The 18,517-nt window shown below is 38.6% G+C and overlaps 2 protein-coding genes across 3 annotated transcripts; both read left to right on the forward strand.

Moving 5' to 3' along the window:
- Window positions 1-698: 698 nt before the first annotated feature.
- LOC103716862 (RING-H2 finger protein ATL7-like) lies at window positions 699-4,374 on the forward strand. Its single transcript, XM_008805042.4, has 3 exons — window positions 699-1,190; window positions 1,958-2,055; window positions 3,674-4,374. The coding sequence occupies exons 1-3, from the start codon at window positions 1,029-1,031 to the stop codon at window positions 4,023-4,025; spliced, it is 612 nt and encodes a 203-aa protein (XP_008803264.1). The 5' UTR covers window positions 699-1,028; the 3' UTR covers window positions 4,026-4,374.
- A 4,270-nt stretch (window positions 4,375-8,644) lies between these two features.
- Window positions 8,645-18,181, forward strand: LOC103716861 (protein-ribulosamine 3-kinase, chloroplastic-like). 2 transcript variants are annotated; one of them, XM_008805036.4, is made up of 10 exons: window positions 8,645-8,828; window positions 10,288-10,416; window positions 10,506-10,584; window positions 12,388-12,478; window positions 12,581-12,655; window positions 12,733-12,821; window positions 13,180-13,298; window positions 16,183-16,323; window positions 16,791-16,867; window positions 17,882-18,181. In XM_008805036.4, the coding sequence occupies exons 1-10, from the start codon at window positions 8,684-8,686 to the stop codon at window positions 18,026-18,028; spliced, it is 1,092 nt and encodes a 363-aa protein (XP_008803258.1). In that variant the 5' UTR covers window positions 8,645-8,683; the 3' UTR covers window positions 18,029-18,181. The 2 variants fall into 2 exon arrangements, with proteins under 2 accessions (XP_008803258.1, XP_008803259.1); XM_008805037.4 differs by lacking the exon at window positions 10,506-10,584 and having other exon boundaries at window positions 8,647-8,828; window positions 10,288-10,441.
- The last annotated feature ends 336 nt before the right edge of the window (window positions 18,182-18,517 follow it).

Here is an 18,517-nt window from a genome sequence, read left to right on the forward strand (position 1 = left end):
ATGAGGGAAAGTGGAACTCAATTTACCAGCAAAGTATTCATCTTCAATACAGCCAACTCAAATATCACGAACTGGTTCTCAATAGAATTTGATTGAAATTTTAACTTCAGCCATGAGTGGCCCTAGTTCAAACAAGATTGCATGAGTTCTATTATTAAAATACAACGTGAACCTGGTTTCCTTTCAGTCAATTTTTTTTTCTTAAACAAAAATTTCGACTGAGCAAGCACACAATAAGCAGTTCTCAACTTAAACCTAATCTCACTCGAAATTGATTAATATTTTGAATATAAACTCGACCAAAATCACAAACCGAAAGTTGGTGATGTCATGATAGACCGGTCCCAACCTAAGTTGCACCCAACTGCACCACTTAACGCACTTAGAAATCGTACACAACAATGAAAGTTATCCAATCTCCATGGTTTTCATGATGCAAAGGAGGTTCGAAATAGAAAAAACTATATCCTACATCATGTTACATACTGTTCACAGATACGGGAGTATTCAGGACGCAGCACCATGTGTTCTCCTCGAAATGGATAACTTTGACGTCGCTTCCCCTTTCGACTTCCGTCCTGTTACCGCCGAGCTACCGAATCTCCTTTTCTTGCTTTAAATATACACGGAATACTCTGATAAAAAAGGCCGGCACGTAGTAGGCCAAGTCGGCTCTCCAAAGGAGAAAGAGAGAGGGGGAAAGAAATCCACCGCCCGGTCCGCAGCCGCGCGGGCCCCGCCCCCACAGCGACCCTTGAGGCGTTCGATTCCAAGGGCAATCCCACAAGTCGCCCAGCGTTTCTACTCTCCCTCTTATCATACCATTCCTTGCCATCGGCCAAAGCTATTCGCAATTCCCGGATGGGTATAATCCGTCCGATCTCCGGCTCCCAACCCCTCCACCCCCAATCCATCATTCGTGGTGGTGGCGGCGGCGGCGGCGGAGGAGGAGGAGGAGTTTGATAGGGAGGGAGGGAGGAAGAGGAAGAGAGGGATAGGCTCGGCGGCGGCGGAGGCAGCGAGGAGAGATGCTGGGGTCGGGATTGAACCTGGTGACGACGGTGATAGGATTCGGGATGAGCGCCACCTTCATCGTGTTCGTCTGCGCCCGCCTGATCTGTGGCCGGGCCCGCTCCGCCGACTCCCGGGACGTCGCCTTCGACCTCGAGCTCCGTTCAGATCTCGAAGCGGTGAGTAATTTAAGCAGTTTTTCTTTTCCTTTTTTGGCCCCTTGCTTATTTAGATTCAGGTTTCTAGGCGGAGCGAAGAGCTTACAGTGTGATTTCCGAACCTCCGCTTTTTTAAATGAGTGTTAGAGGTGGTTTTTGGTTTTAAATTTCGCCGAATCGGTGTTTGATAATTTTCATCGATACGGAAATCGTGTTTTTTTCTTAAAAAAAAACAAAAGAAAAAAAAAATGCTGGGTCTGAAAATTTTGCCGCTTGCTTCTTCTCTTCGCTTATCTGTTTCTTTGACCCCTTGTACTATCATCTTATTATCTTGATGAAATGAGCGTTTTTTGGGTCTAGGAGGCAGGGTTCATCAGAATATTGCTTCATCGCATATACCAAGAATTTGTATGCAATTTAACGAAACAAGAAATTGCTTCTTGATCCTTGGAAATAAATTTCTTGAATCAACCAAGACATAAAAAAGTTAGTATGGCCTTTCAAGATAAGAAAAGGGACAGAAAGAGAAAGAATCGACACTCCACTTGAAGTTTGCGATTGTTTCCCCTTTATATACTGATTGCTGTTATGGTAATAACATTGGTAATGTGAAAGGAATTGCAATTTGTACTTTATACTTGAATGTCTGTTTAATTACAAAATTATCAAAATATACCTACCGGAGAAAAAAATTCATATATTTGCAAAGAGATAATTGAACATATTTTTATTGTTTTTTGAGAAACAATATGTGTTCTATTGTTGAAACTTGTAAATACTACCGACAGTCGGAGCATGGGATCAGTGGTTTGGAGCCTGTAGTCGTTGCTGCAATTCCAACAATGAAGTACAAACGTGAGGCTTTCCAATCAAGAGAAGATGCCCAGTAAGTGTGTCTCTGAATTTGGATTTTCTTCTTGCGATATGTCGCTTCTTTTCTTAGACTGTCTTGAGATCTTACCGAATTTAATTCAACGATCTAGAGAAGATGCCAAGCAAGTGTCTTTCTAAGGGTGGAAATCCTTCTTTGCATTTATTGCTTCTGTTCTTAGACTGTCAGGGATCTTAACCAGTAAAGTTCAACTTAATTGCTTTTCCCAAAAAAGGGGTTCCACTTAATTGCTTGGTCATCAAGGGTTAGGGCCTTAGTTTTCTCTTGGTTTATATATCCAAGCCGTCATTGCTTGGAAGCCAGATAACATGGAACGCAATTGGTCCCTTAACCATTACAAAGAGTTAAACTATGATAGAACAGGCTAAGGAGATCAAGCTTGCTAGGTGTAATGAGCAACTCCAATGAGGACATCTTCATGCAGCCTTTTTAGTAATGGATTCTCAAAATATGAAACCTATATGCTTTTTTATTTGCTTAGACTGGCATTGAGAATGAGAAAACCAAAATATAAAACACCTTTCATGCATTTCAGTAGCCAACTATCACATTTAGGACAAAATTTTACAAATCTGAATTTAATACTTTTTTCTTTAGATCAAGGAAGCATCTTCCTTTCACCAGAAAATATCGCTCCTATTTCTCTCATCACGTTGTGATTATCATTCTAATCACTTTGTCCTTGCTGCCTTACTCTCTTATACCCTGCTTTATAATGACTTCATTAACACCCTGCCCACTCCCAGCTACCCGTACCTACCCTTTAATCTGAAGCTACCGTGTTCATCATTATGAGAGCTGGATTAGAACTTTCCAGGGTCCCTTTCCCATGCTCCTTCTGGTTTCTAGTGCGCTCAACCCTCATTTCATATTGTTAGCCGGTGGGGTTCAGAATGTAACTTAGAGGAGATATACAGAGACCCTACTTGAGGATTGTACAAACCCTTGATTTTAGGATAGCTTCTCGGTACCATGTTTGTGAGAAGAATTCACAGTTATGACACATGCCATGTAAGTAGTAAATGCTAAGAAGGATTTAGAGCAGACTCCAAATAGATGGTAAGGCTTCTTGTTTAGTTATTTCGTTAGAATTTATCTCTCCGAAGCATGATTTTGAGAGAGCATCTAGTTCAGTAAAGGCACATTTTAGTTTCCCCATATAGCTGATTTTTCTCCATATTTCCTTCATAATTATGGGTCTGTAGTGATTTAGGCACCACAGAAACTCTTCCTTGAAGAGATTTTTGTCTTGTGCTATAAGTTGAAGACAGTTGACAAATAATGTAGTACGGCAAGAACTATGGAACCCCTTGGAAGCATGACTACATAACATCATGCTGACCACATGGTATTGGATAATCATATTTTGCTGGCATAGTATATGGAACGCTCTACCATAGGATGGTGCATAGAAAGGAGCCTTCTTCATGTGAATGCTAACATATCGTTGAGGATCAATAACAGAAAACTGGACTGCTCAATATACCTGAACAAAATTTGAGCAAACCTTTGCTTCTATCTTATTCTAATGTCCACTTGAAACAAGAAAAAGGATGCCTGTGCCTTGTCATCTTATATATTGAACCAAGTTACTGTCATTTTGCTGCAACAGGTGTTCCATATGTTTAGGAGAGTATGAAGAGAAAGAAGTGCTGCGGATTATGCCATCATGCGGTCACAGCTTTCATCTTGCCTGCATTGATGTGTGGCTGCAAAAACAAGCAACCTGTCCAATTTGTCGATTGCCGCTTAATGACGCCTTTGATGCAAAATATGCTGCATCTCCCTTATTTGATGCCCATCATACAGTGGGCAACCCCGAGGGTTCTAGTGATCGATCTAACCAGTGGTTACTTCCTGGCCATCAGCGTTCAGAGGCCAGCGAGAATAACCAAGAAATCCATGAATCTGTATCTGTTGTCATTGCAGTTCCACATGGAGAAAACCGAGAAGCTAGGGCATAGTTGAAAAAGGACATCATGGGCTAAGTTGATGAAGCTTAGTGTGTCCAATATTTGAAACTGGTTTGTATCTCCAGGTACAGCAAAAATTTGATCTTCGTGGCCCATTATAGTCATGGAAGTTTATTGGCTTGGAATCCTGTGATCTGATAGATTTTGTAAAGGAAATACTTAAAAGCTGATCTTAAATCCTCTGCAAGACATAAAATTACTTTAGACAGAGTATCTCTTTAATCCATGAGTGTAGACATTTTTTTAATGCAATGGAGGAATTAAAAGGTGCGGTCTGGCATCTGGGCAAATCTGTAAAGTTTGTGACTTTGGATTATGTACAATACTTTGAGATTGTTTACTTGTTCATTGATTGCAATATTTGATGCCTTCTTAAATATCATGATGCCTGTGGAGCACACAATCCTAACGACCAGACTCCACCTATTTCCAGAGAGATGAAATAATAAGATTTATGGTGAAGAGAATCAAACTTATGCATTCTTTTCAAATTTTACAGTCCAGAGTGAACTTGGCCTGGCCTTTTATAGCTTGAAAACTTTCCAATTCTACTCAGTTTGTCAGCTGAACATACTGTTGTTTTTGGAGATTCCAAAGTCAAGCATGCTTAAGGCGTTGATCATTCGTGACGTTTAAAAATATATTGCCAAAAAAAACTGTGTTTTATGTCCTAATTCGATTATTTGCTAGGTCAAGTTTAGGTATTTATATAGGATTAAGAAACTCGAGTAATACTTTCTGACTAGTCTTTTTGATAAGGTTCTGAATTGTGACATTTTTTTCTTAGGATTTAAAAATTTCAGAGCTCATTACATGTGCAGTTGCATTTTGTTTTGCCGGACATTTTCTCTTGTAGTATATATTATGTCCCTCTTCGTGTTCCCCACCTTTATTTCCTGCAAATAACTACGGAAGGAAAGGTTAGGAAGTCAAGAAAGGAAGCTTACGGATAACTTTTTCACCTAATTTATGAATTTATTTAGTGTTTGACGATGATGAATTTTATTTGACAAGGAAACTGATTATCCATGTTTTTTTTTTTGCATTTTGTAATAGCACTCATACGAAATCAGTAGCCTAACAATAATTGTATGAGAATGGAAGTTGAGGTTAGGTGTGGATAAGAGTTGAAATGGTCTGCTTTTAGTGTCTAAACAATTCCATTCACCAACCCAGACTTAGATTTTTTCACGGCGTTATCAAAATTATTAAATTATAATCTGCTAGAGGTAGGTTGTAAATGCTCATTCTTATGAGCAAGTCAATGATGTAAACAATATAACCAAAAGGGACCGCTATATTAGGATAATGTGAATCAGGCCCCTTACAACTCATTCTTAGCAGACAATAAGCTCCCAGATGCGTCCCGGTCACTCAAGAAGTATTATATACCATCATACCAGCCTCGGGATTTCCGAACCACGCCATGCTTATCTCACCTATTCGGGAGCGGCCCCGTGATGGTCCATACCATCATTTACAATGAGATTTGTTGCAAATGGACAAACACTGCTGATGTTATATGCGTAGGATAGTTAGCCAAACCCGAGATCATGGTAGTCCATGCTAACAAGTATCCCTCATCCATCTCATTAAAAACCTCCATGCCGACTCCAAATCTCTACACCTAAGGATCGCGATGATCAACCTAAGGTTGTTTGTCAAGAAACCAAGTTCACCGAATGGACCATCCCTATCCTCTTTCCAAATCACCTTACAAAGAACAAGCCACCTATCAAGCCTCCCATTCCTTGCTTTCATCACCTCAAACTAATCAAATTTAGGGCACAAATTTTCTATGATGTGCAGGCCGCACTGTAGAGTATTATGCAGTTATCACAAGATAGACAGCCAGCAAACAAAATAGTCCATAAGCGTGTGCCATGTCATATATGATGCATGTTGTCTGATGGTTATCCATCTTTTAATGATAGTTGTGGAAGGCTGCACAGTAAAGAGTCCATGAAAATAACCTCTTATCAGGATATTCCACGAGACGACATCAAGGAAGGTGTTTCGATCAAACGATCTGTGTACATCTTTGAAACAATTGACAATTTCCATCCACCTTAATCAAATAATCGAGCACAAATACACTAGAATCCAGCCCCACTCAAACCGTTTCGCAATGCCGAGCTCGGGCGCCTACAAGCGAGTGTAGGTTGTCAGCATAAAGGGGCAATTGTGGTGAATGGTTGCGATGCCGGAATGGGCCATGATGTGGAAGAAGGACAGGGCAGCGGATGGATTGGGGCCTCGAATCGTGGTATTGCAACTGAAGAAATCTGGGTTGTCCAACTAGGAGAAGATTTTTCAAGTGTGGTCGAGGTCGCCACAAGGAGAAGACGACGAGGAAATAGAGGAGTGTGGCGATTTAGTCAAGGACTGGGATTTTTTTTGGGTGCATCGACAACTCATGCTACTCTAATATGAGCACAGCCTACTACATCAGAAGCAAAAAGCCTACTCAAAGCAAAAGAAAATGAGGACTACTGAGTCCAAAGAAATTCTCCCGAGTAGTGAGCAGTAAACGAGGCGACCCAGTCAGCAACTTGGTTCACCTCTCAAAGGACATGTCTAATCTGGATAGCCTGGCACTCCCGTAAAATCCATCGCATGTCGCCTAGAAGCGGATGCTCCACCTCCTCCTGCCCCTCCTCCCGAAGACGCGCGATCAGTAAGGCAGAATCCTCCTCCAAACTGATGCAGCCAGCCTGCAACACATATCTCGCATAGGAAATCCCCTCCCATGCTGCCCTAAGCTCCGTCCCAAAAGTCGAGTCCTCAAAGGAACGATATCCCCCGCCACAACCAACCTAGCACCATGGTCTCTGATCACAAAAGCCTCTCCCGCCCAATCATCGACGGCGGGCATGTTCCCATCAAAATTAGAGTTTCAAAGATAGGAAGAAGCTTGAGTGTGAGCTTTTGCCTCGACGGACCAAAATTTTGAAATGATCATGCGTAAGCGGAAGGCTGGAGCATCACAGAGAAGAGAAGGTATCACTCACTAATTTGTGTCATGCTAAACTTTCCAATTAGCTAAGAATAATTTGTAAATAAATTGTATATAATTGGGGAATAATTTTAAAGTTTTGATAAGTTTATTTTTGAAGAATAATCCAAAGAATCACTTGTCAAGAGAACAATCAATAATAATTCAAAATTTTTCTAATAATGCGGAGAATATTGGAACTTTAATTGCACGAAGTGAATGCCGAAGCCTATCGTGATCTAGATGGGCTGTTCATCGAAGATAAGAGGCCCAAGTGATTGCAGCTGAGCTAGCCTAGCTTAGGTAGTTGGCATTCCCCCAATATAGAAGAAAGATCCAGTTGGAAATCAAAGCCTAAACAGTGACCATATCAGTAATTATGGAAGCCGTAGAAGTTCTCGAGCACTTTGAAATACTTTTCTATGTCGACATTTTTTGGTTTTTTTTTTTTTTTTTTTTTTTTTTTTTTGGTGGGGGTGGGGGGGGGGGGGGTTGCTGTGAATCGGCTGCTCACACTGTCCTAGCATGAGCACAGTCAGTTACATCAGAATCAAACAAGTAATATAAGGCAAAAGAAATAGAACACTGTTGAGTCCAAAAAAACTCTCTGGAGTGGTGCGCAGCGAAGGAGGCAACCCAGTCAGTAGCCTAATATGCCTTTCGAAGGACATGCCTGATCTGAAAAACCCAGTACTTCCGTAGCATCCGACGAATGTCGTCCAAAAGCGGGTGCTCCACCTCCTTCCGCCCCTCTTCCCTTAGGCGTGCCATCAGGGGCTGAGTCATCCTCCAGAATGATACAACCAGTCTGTAAAACATATCTCGCATAGGAAATCTCCTCCTATGTCGCCTTAAGCTCCGCCCCCAAAAGTCGAGGCCTTGAAAGAGCGACAACCCCCTGCGGCAATCAGCCTGGCGCCATGATCTCTGATGACAAAAGCCACTCCCGCCCGATCGTCACCGGCAAGCAGACTCTCATCGAAGTTCATCTTTAGATGGCTGGGGGTGGGGGCTCCCAATAAACAAGGGCAAACCTAGGCGCTGTGGTAGCGAAAAGAGGTCCCAGATGTTCCTAACCATCATAGATGAATCAAACTCAGCAGCCTCCATAATCTCCACTGCCTACCAGAGAACCCGTTCTACAACAGACCTCATGAAAGCTCTCCTCCCCTCAAAGACTGGCATTCCTGTCCAGCCAAATATGATACGCCAGGTAGATAGCAGCAATACTCCACCTTGCAGTGCTCGGAGATAATAGAGCAATCCTCACCTGTCTTAAAAAGTCCCCCACACCAAAAGTAAGCCTCGATAAGGGAAAAGATGCCCTCCTCCAAACCTGAGGTGTTCGTGGGTACTCAAATAGCACATGGCTAACAGTCTCCACCAATTCTAGACAATTCACACGCATTGGAGAAGCCCTCATCTCCTCCTAGCCAGCATACTCCTAGTCTTAGACCATTTTTTAAATAAACAGTGCCATTCGTGGATGAGCCCGCATTATCGCCCCGACACAACATTAATGCCAACATGTCAAAAAAAAGACCGTCACCACGGAAAATCCGAACCGGCGGTCGGCAGCCAGTCCCGCGGTCGATATTAAGGGGATGACGAGTCAGAGGACCTGCTCCTTTCTGGTTTTCGTGGCGGCAGATAAATGGGGCACGTGGGATTCCTTTCTTTCCCTTTCTTTCTCCCTCGCTCTCGCCGCTTTCCTTTCCCCAAACACAGGCCCAGCCCTCGACTCCAAATTTGGCCATCTCATCAGAGCCAACTGAAGCACCAGCCCTGTTTCGGCCCGAGTACATATTTAATTCCTTTTACCCCCAACGGCTTCTATGATTTCTGCTATGCATTTATCGATTTTGTGCCATATAACTGTTACTGAAAGCTTCTTTTTATTGATCTGTTTCTTCTTATGAGGTTGTTCTAATATTTTTTGGTGTTCAAATTTTACATGAAATTAAGCAGCGAGGTTGTACAAATACATTGGTTTTTGCTTTTGTGAAATCTTTACTTGGGTAAGAGACGTCTTATCGAGGATTATGTGCTCTATTGCAAAATTTTTAAACGAATAACGGCTAAAGAGTTATCTATAGTCCCACCAAAACAAGAAATTTGCAGCCCATCAGATATACTTCACACGCATGCCGCTGCATCGCTGGAATATCCATCCTTAGGGCTGGTTGTATCGATCCCTCTTTGTGGGTGTTTCATTTCAAGGCTTTTCATGCAATTTTTCTAACCTCTACAACTTCCATCTATGTTTTTTTTTAAGTGTTCCTCTGTCTTTTGAAACTTCACAAAGTCGAGCCCTCTCCACCGGTGTACCAACTTAATCAATTCGCTAACAACTATTTTGTTGATGCAGCTTCTAATCTTTCTCAGATGTTCTTATTTTGGGGTATGTTTGGTTGGGGGAGGTTGGGCTTTAGAATGGGAACGAGTGACCCACCCCTCCGCAAACCCCCAACCCAAATCCCATTCCACCATATTTACTTAAAAAAATTAATTTTTCAAGAATATCCCTTTGATTAATTGATTTTTTAAAAAATTACTTAAAACTATTCCAATTCGGATTCTAATTTTGATATCGGTTACGAACCAAATATGTCGGGGAATACGACCTTTCTGATTCCTATTCCAATTTTGGTCGCAAACCAAACACACCCTTGAAGGTTTCTCTTATCTACGATTTATTATGTGTTCAAGCTTAACATTCTCATGTCTTTTAAGTTCATCTTGTGTGCATGGCCCACAACACTTCCACAAGCATGTATCCACCTTATCCACTTTTTTTTTTTTGGTATTCTATAGAATGCATTTGCAACTGATGTGAAATAATAATCAGCTTCCATATCTCTTGTCACTTATTAGTATGGCATAAGAGTCTAAAAGCATTATATAATATCTGTGTTTCTGGTTATTACTAGTGCAAAGAGGTTTAAGGCTAGTTTCTAGACTACTTCCAACATTTTCCCTCTTATGTGTAGTGATGGCAATGTAACTTTTTCCCTATTAATGCAACTGAACTAATTCCTAGCTGGGATATTAGGGAAAGTTTTGACATGTAATGTTCAAAAATGGCATGCTAAGCATCAAATTATTTAAATTGTGCTTATAGTACATATTTTAAATGCTGCCTTTTTAAATAAGGTAATCCTGCACATTACATAAATTTATTTACAGGGCACATAAATTTATTTATAGGACTTCTGATTATAATTTAATAACATTCTTCGCTTGTTTGTCAACTGACAGTGGCAGCTATGAGTGATGACCCAATTCGTGAATGGATTCTCACAGAAGGAAAGGCCACTCAGATTACGAGAATTAGTCCCATTGGGGGTGGCTGTGTCAGTCATGCAAGCCGATATGATACAGATTCTGGTTCTTTCTTTGTTAAGACAAATAGGCATGCCAAGTTTTATATATTCACTTACAAAAATTTATTCACATTTCCTTCTTTTTTCTGTTAGCTAGGAGAAACTATAGCAAGCTCCAAAAAAGGGAAAGAGAGTTTCGAAATCATCAATTTCTGACCATGCTGTTATTACTGTAGGTACATGATACTAGTTAGAAATTCACCATCAATAGAAAATCAAAGATATTATGTGATACTTGGAAGAAATAAGGCTTCATAAGTTGTTATGTTTATAGAGACAATTATAAAACTAATGTGCTATTTATATACCATGAAAGAGAATTTTTAATGTTGAATGGACAGAACTTGCAGTCATATTTGTAAACTAGATATTCTGGTTTAGTTCTCCTATGGCTAAACTTTGTAATTAGGCAAAATGCTTGTTTGTTTTTTTTGGACAATGTTGCAAGTTAACATATTAAGAAGAAAAAGCATAGCGGTTTTTTGTATACTGGAGAATCTTGGTAGAATAGAAGGAATTCAAGAGTTCATGATGTCCTGTGAAACAGTAGTAATTTATTGTATATCCATTCAAAAGGTCACCCTTTTGATGAGAATCTGATAGTTATAGAATGGACATGTTTAAATGGATGGGAAAGACTGGCTTTTATCATTATTTTCATTTTATTTTTAGTGACCGATGTCATAGAAGCCAAAAAATTGTAATATAGAACAAGTGGAATGGGTTATCTGAAATTCATGAGGAGGCAGCCCACTTGGATCAGTCTTCTCCTGTAAATCGTTCTATTCTTAGGGCATCTTTGGTCTTGTTTAAGAAAAGTGCTTTTGCGACTTATAAAGCAAAAATAAGCACTTCTTAAGAAAAATAAGTGTTTGGTAGTATTATTTGAAAAATGCTTTTGCAAGAAGAGAAGTCAAAAAAAAAAAAAACTTTTAGGAGAAGCTAGAAACCTACCCTTTGGTTTCTCCTCTTTTTAGAAGGCTGAAGCAACACCAAGCATGCCCTTTGTGTACATGCAGCTACAAACTCATAATCTAGTCACAATATTTCAAATGTTATCATTCATGTCCTTCTTATTTTCTTTTCTGTAACTTTCCTAACACACAAATTAATGCTGTTCTCAAAGAATTCTCCTAGTCTTGAATGAGATGGGTATAGTTAATACATTCTAGGTTATAGGTCCAACTTGCTCTAATACATATCTGTTATCTCTCCCTAACTGGCTTATTATCTTATTTCTTTAATGCTTTCCTGAATGATCATTGCATCCTCAGTTTAAAAGTAAATACAGTGGGTCAATGCTGAGTTATGGGGTGTTTTGGATGCTACTCTGTAGGCAACCGTATATATGCAAATGTGTCACAAACATTCCTCTACTTGTTGTGTTGTTAACCAGTGTTTCTTACCACATAATGCATTTACTTCATGGCCCATTCGCCAATATTTTCTTACATCGATCAATCAACAAAGCCTATTTGATTAAAATGAGGCTAATCTAGCAAAACTCAAAGGCGAGAACTCTCCATGAATGGATCGAGCAAATTTTCTTACATAAACTTGAAAAAATTCAGATAGATTTTGCTTTGCTGATAAAATTGTCAGACTAGATTTGTTACTCTGGTACTCTCTAATTTGATCAAAAATTGTAACATTTGAATATGAACAATCAAGTGTTGTAAGCCTTATTTAACAACATCCATAAAATCATAAGTTTCTATACATCTGCATGCAAAATTAAGGCTTTCTGTTCTAAATATAATATCAGTTAATGGTCCTTGATGTTTGCATGCTCTGAGTTCTGAAATTTATGGTTTCTATGATAATTTTGTTGTGCTGGTGTATACATTAACAAAACCAGCTCAATTTGACATGTGAAAATTCAGTCATATGTATTTTATACCGCGTTATTTATGACTCAAGCAATTCTTATTCAGCGAGCTGAGAAAAACCTCAGTTATGTTACAATTTGACTCAGAAAAATTGGACCATCAATGTTTGAAGGAGAGGCTCTTGGTTTAAATGCAATGTATGCCACCAAATCAATTCGTGTTCCAAAGCCGTATAAGGTAATTAAACAATATCCTGTTCTTGTTTTAGCATGCACAGTTTCTCACCCTGAAAGGCCTCTAGTTGTAAAAGAAAACTTATTATGATTTGAAGTCTTGTAGGTTGGACCTTTACCAACTGGTGGCTCCTATATTATCATGGAATTTATCAAGTTTGGATCTTCCAGGGGAAGTCAGGTGACACTAATTCATTATACTTCACTTAGAAGCTAGCATTGAAGATTAACTTTGTTTAACGACATATATGTCCTCAGTCGGTTCTAGGCCAAAAGCTTGCTGAAATGCATAAAGCTGGGAAATCTGAGAAGGGCTTTGGGTTTGATGTTGATAACACAATTGGCAGGTGAAACCTCTCTTGAACATTGTTTCAACTAAAATACTTTCAATTCTCTGAAGATCTTGCCATCTGCATGCATAAAAATATCCCTGCATTAGCCTGCTTCTTGTAAAAAATCCTGCAAAGTGGTCATGGAGCACTATTCTCTTTCATGTCCTAAATTATTTTGTGGTTTTGCGTTCTCTTTTATCTTTGGACTCTCTTAGTTTTCTGCTTATACGCTTCCTCTTCCCAACATGTTGAACATGCCACTGTGTTACTATTGTTCATAATGTTAATCTTATTTGCGTCTGGTCATAAGGACCAATCATATTTTGTTAATTTTCGTTGCCATGCTCTGACACCTTCAACTGTCTTGCTGTAGTACTCCCCAGATAAACAGTTGGTCTTCAGATTGGATTGAGTTTTTTGCTGAGCACAGATTGGGCTATCAATTAAAGCTGGCACTGGATCAGTATGGAGATTCCATTATACATGAAAAAGGTGCTTCAGTTCTTGAGACAACTTGCTTTTTTTTGTTTTGTTTTGAGTTTTTGTGAATAACGATATGGTACATTATAAACACCTTGTTGGCATCCAAATATGTAGAAAACTTGTTTATTTTTCTCTTCCATGAACCCCATCAAATCAAAATCTGTGTATGGTAGACGTGCTTTGGATGTTCCAGAAAATGCTTGAGAAGTTAAATCCACAATGGAAGAAAATAAATAAAATAGCATCATTTGTCATCATGCAGATTCTTGTTAGGAATAGCAACTGTTGAGAGATTGGGAATGGTTCTATATTTGACTAGAGGAGTTATTGTCATAAATTTTCGCCCAGCTAGAGAGGACAGCATTTTTGAGGTAAAGCAAGAATTTATCGTGCACTAGAAAGAACAAAAGTGATGCAACTCACGACAATAAGAAGCAAAGAAGAAACAAATCAAAAGAAAGGAAGGCAAGACATTTGTCATGGACTAAAAAGAACCAAGGTAATGCAACTCACATCAACAAGAAGCAGGAAGAAAACATAATCAAAAGAAAGTAAGAAGAAGGAATGGGAGTGAAAGCATGCTGAATACATATTTAAATGCTAGCAAGTGAAGAAGGTGGAATTACAGAGATAATAAGTTGCCATCTGGTAGCTACTTACGAAGAAAGGAAAAGAGATAAAATCAGAGGATATCCTGTCTGAAGGCAATTTTTTGTACAAAACAAGTGAATATTACAAATTAAGATGACAAAGTGATGAAGAGAAGAAGAAGAGAAAGGAGAAGCAAGAATCAGGGGAAAGGTGCCAGTTTGTGAGAAAGACTCTTAAAGGTAATTTATTTTTTAATTATTATATAAAACAACTCTCAGATTATGACCATATTTTTTGACTTTTGGGAGTCAGATCACATGTTATTAATTAAACAGTCCAAGTGAGGCATATGAGTTATTTAGTTCACATGAGATTGCAGAACCTATTTGCATCGGAAGAGACTGGAGAAGCTCCTGTTTGATGATGTTTTAGTCGAGGAAAATACTAGCTTGCTTTGGATTAAGTCTTCATTTTGAGATTGTTACATTGGTACGTAATGGAAATGACTGATCTCCTTCAGTTTGTGGAAAAAGTTATGATGTTTTATTCTCATTTCTTGAAGAAAGTATTTTATGCTTATTCCTCTTGCAGTGATCATAAGAAACCTTAAATTGTGATGCCAGTCACAACATGGTGGCAAATTCATTGTAGATTGCCTATCTTCATTGGTTAGTACCATTCCATAATCTTCTTCTTAAAACCCCTTAAAAACCCGAGATAATCCTAAATTTTCAAACCCTTAACTCATCATATCATTTCCAACAAATGTATAACGGGAACTCTCTTCCATCATTGTGACTAACTGTCACCCTTTTGGGGGATGTTCAACTGTCTCATGTGAAATTAGGTGAGAAGGTACCATGTCAAAAAAAAGGGGAATCTAACATGTGTTAGGAGTAGGAGTTCCAATAAATGTATTCCTTGGGTTGATTAGATAACAAATAGCATGAGAAAGAAAACATGGCACTATCACTTTCTTAGAGTCCCAATACTACATAACCTCGTACTTATTAGAGTTCCTGTGAGGAAGTGCAAATGTGGAAAGGCTTTAACAGTTGCTACTAGCCTCTCAAATCCCCACTTCTCTCTCTCTAATCCACCCAGAAAAGGTGGTGATATGATAAAGTGGGGATTTCACGGATTTGCTTCCCCATCTCAAATGCCATAAAGAGTTTTGACCAACGGATCATAATGGTCCTTTGTGGGCCATGCATTCTTTATCTCTTTTCTCCTTATGTGCAGAGCATGTGTAGGTTTCTAGTCTAATATTGTATTTAACTACTTCTAAACAACATGTTTGTTCATTTTTAACTAAATTGCATGTCTATCACAATGTTCCTAGAATCTATAAATTTAGTCCTAACATTAAACATGTCTCAGAAAGTTAATTTTACCCTTTCACCATCTAAGAATCCAAGCTGGTTTTACCTTCAGTAAGTTTGGTATTTAGATTTAAGTTGGCCTCACCATGTCCCAAGAAGACTTGGATGGCAGCAGTTGGAAAAATTATCTAAGGTATTCCCCCTTCTAAAAGGTTTGATCTTGAGCAGGAATTAATGGCATTTGGATTTGTTAGGGGCGGCAATGGTCGGGTCGGGTCAGATTTAGGTCATGTCATGTTCAGGTTAAAAAACTCTCAATCGATACCTGACCCATTTATGTAAACCCATGCACATCCACCAACCCATTAAGTTTTCACTTAGCAATCGTAAATATGACTAAAAGGTAAAAGAAAACATGGTATACAAAAATTACAAAAAACAAAATCAAATTTAACTTCAAATATATCTTTGTCATTACAATAAACTTAGAAATTTAGGATATATGACAGTCATAAACTTACTGAAGATAAAACTACCAAAAGTGCAACCCCACATCCCAAATCCCATGAACCCCCTTGACCATCACTTTCTGTAACCTTCTTGTTTTTAAGTAAAAACCAAGCTGAATAGAAAAAATTAAAAGAACTATCAACTATGTTGGATCTAGGAGCCGTTTATTTTCCAACCGGATTAACCCAGGTGAGCCATTGGATTCAAGGGCTATACCCAAAGCCACTCATTTATAGTCGGGTTGATTTTGGTTGACCAAGAATCGACCTGACTTTAAGAAGGCCCAAATGAAACCTATTTATTGCAGGTGGGTTCGTGTGGGTTGGCAGGGACAGGTCAAATTTTGCCACTCATAGGATTGACACAGGCAACTTCTTCAATAAACCTGGCCCAAGGTGTCTTTCAAACTTCATTTTGAAATATTTAGGATTAATTTTTTGATGTATTCTCTTTGAATTGCACTTTGACAGGTCAGAGGTTAGTAAAGAATATGCGACCCCTTTTTGAAGGTGTTGTGATTGAACCGTGCTTACTTCATGGAGACTTGTGGAGTGGGAACATCGGTCGTGATGAGAATGGTGATCCGGTTATATTGGATCCAGCATGTTACTGTAAGTTTGAATCAAATTTATTCATACCACATGTAAGTTTGAATCATTTTAATTTGATTATCTGATGACGAACCAAGTATAAATTAAGAACTATTTGAGGATCGTTGATCATAATTTTTGAAAAGAAATTGAATAATGGACTCTCAAAATGTAAAGAAATTTGTGTTGAAAGGAATATACACAATTATAAAACAATGAACGATGAGTATATGTTAATTTTGTAATGGTCAATTGTACATAATGCACACATGTATGCATATATGCATAACAAGGGTATATAAAATTTCCATTTCTGGGACTTGCATGATCCTACATAATCTGTAAGTACAAATTGTTTTACTGGACTACCTTACCGATGTTGAAATATGGAGCCATTAAACTAACAAAACTATAGGCTGCATGCAAGGATATATGGCTTGGAAGGCTTTTATTTCTTATCATAATCTCAACTTTGTCCTTGTATACAGATGGGCACAATGAGGCAGAATTTGGAATGTCATGGTGTGCTGGGTTTGGTGGATCATTTTATAATTCCTATTTTGAGGTATCATTCTCTTCTCCCTTTATGTATAAAATTAAGTATAAAACGACTTGGTGATTACTGGAAAATGGAACTAGTACAGAAAAGTTTTATATGGAATCAGGTGAGAATGTGTAAAGTTGACCGCGAGTGATTGGGATGTGGCTTTCTTGATTATAAATTTGTCAATAGTATGAATTTTCAAGATATATAAATAGGCAATGCTTCTTTAGCGTTCTTATATGCAAGATTCCCTTGGGGAGTCATTTTATGCAAGTCAGTAAGCTTAGGGCTCTTTTGGTTCGTGGGAAAAGAAGGGGGGAAAGTGCGGTCAACGGGAAATTAATGAGATGCCTCTTGTTTGGTTGGAGTTTTCAAAGGAGAGAGACGGAAAAGTTGTATTTCCATGGAATTATATTTCCACATTTTATGGAAAAGTCTTTTCCATGAGAAACATGGAAAAGTTACTTTCCAATGCTGCGGGAATCACTCCATTTTTATTTTTTTCCAAAAAGGCCCTTCAGCATTAAAGAGGTATTAAAGACCTAATTTTTATTATACATAACTTTTCCTGGAAAGTGGATGGTCAACCAAACATAATCACTTTGGAAATTTGTTATTTTCCATGGTCAACCAAACATGCCAAAAGTACTTTTCTAGGCATCTTTTTCCTATGAATCTGCTTCCATATTCCTAGAAAGGAAAATGCTTCCCGCAAACCAAACGAGCCCTTAGATTTTTATAATTATAGAAATTCTTAATTTGCCAGAGGGATGAACATAACAGTGGAATCCTTTTATTATAGTAATAATAATAAGTAGGAGCATGTGTATTATCATCTTGATCATTTTAACAAGTTAGAATGCATGCTGTCACCTGGAGATACACAATCTTCACTTTAGCATGTTTTAATTTTTTTTCTTTCCCTCATGTGCTTTGCTTGTGAGCCCTCCTATGTGCAATCATTTATACTTTTTTCTGGAGTTTAACTGACATCTTTAATCTTTTCTGAAGTAATTTCTTTATTCCTTTATACAGGTTATGCCCAAACAGCCTGGCTTTGAGAATAGGAGGGACTTGTACAAGCTGTATCATTACTTGAATCACTATAATTTATTTGGGTCAGGATACCGGTCCTCGGCTTTGTCCATCATCAATGACTACCTGTATATGCTAAAAGCTTAGACATGGTGTATGATATAAAACAAAATCCTCACTGCATGCAAATTCTCTTGCGATTGTTGCATATCCTTTGTGGTAAACTTTCACCTGGTTGTCTGTATACCTGTGTATTGTACTCTATCGGCTTGGATATGAAGGATATGAAGGTTCTCACTGTGTTGGGATGTGATCTTCAGTTATATGGCAGAAGGGGAGTAAAGCTAGGGTTGTTAATTGGTTGGAACTCTTGAACGATCAAATGCCCTGCAAAGACTACAGAAAATGTTAGTTTTGATCTGAATTCTGAATGTAGAATTCAAACTTGAATCATTAAGCAGGTATCGAGATTTGCTTCCACTTTCATATCCCTTCTTGGAATTGGAAGTCAATGTCACAAATTGTATTGGATAAGGGATCACTAATCGTCTGTCCAGACTTACTGGAAGTGCAGTTATTCCATTATTTCTTACTAAGTTGCCTAGGTAATGCATTAGTTATCTGAAGCAGGTTGGT

Source organism: Phoenix dactylifera, unplaced genomic scaffold (assembly GCF_009389715.1).
Source record: "Phoenix dactylifera cultivar Barhee BC4 unplaced genomic scaffold, palm_55x_up_171113_PBpolish2nd_filt_p 001357F, whole genome shotgun sequence".
Lineage (NCBI taxonomy): Eukaryota > Viridiplantae > Streptophyta > Magnoliopsida > Arecales > Arecaceae > Phoenix > Phoenix dactylifera.

Coding starts and splice junctions, on each gene's coding strand:
- LOC103716862 (XM_008805042.4), top strand. CDS start 1,029: ATGCTGGGGTCGGGATTGAACCTGGTGACGACGGTGATAGGATTCGGG. Junction 1,191..1,957: donor TCCGTTCAGATCTCGAAGCG/GTGAGTAATTTA, acceptor TACTACCGACAG/TCGGAGCATGGGATCAGTGG. Junction 2,056..3,673: donor CAATCAAGAGAAGATGCCCA/GTAAGTGTGTCT, acceptor TTGCTGCAACAG/GTGTTCCATATGTTTAGGAG.
- LOC103716861 (XM_008805036.4), top strand. CDS start 8,684: ATGGGGCACGTGGGATTCCTTTCTTTCCCTTTCTTTCTCCCTCGCTCT. Junction 8,829..10,287: donor CCAGCCCTGTTTCGGCCCGA/GTACATATTTAA, acceptor GTCAACTGACAG/TGGCAGCTATGAGTGATGAC. Junction 16,324..16,790: donor ATTGGATCCAGCATGTTACT/GTAAGTTTGAAT, acceptor CCTTGTATACAG/ATGGGCACAATGAGGCAGAA.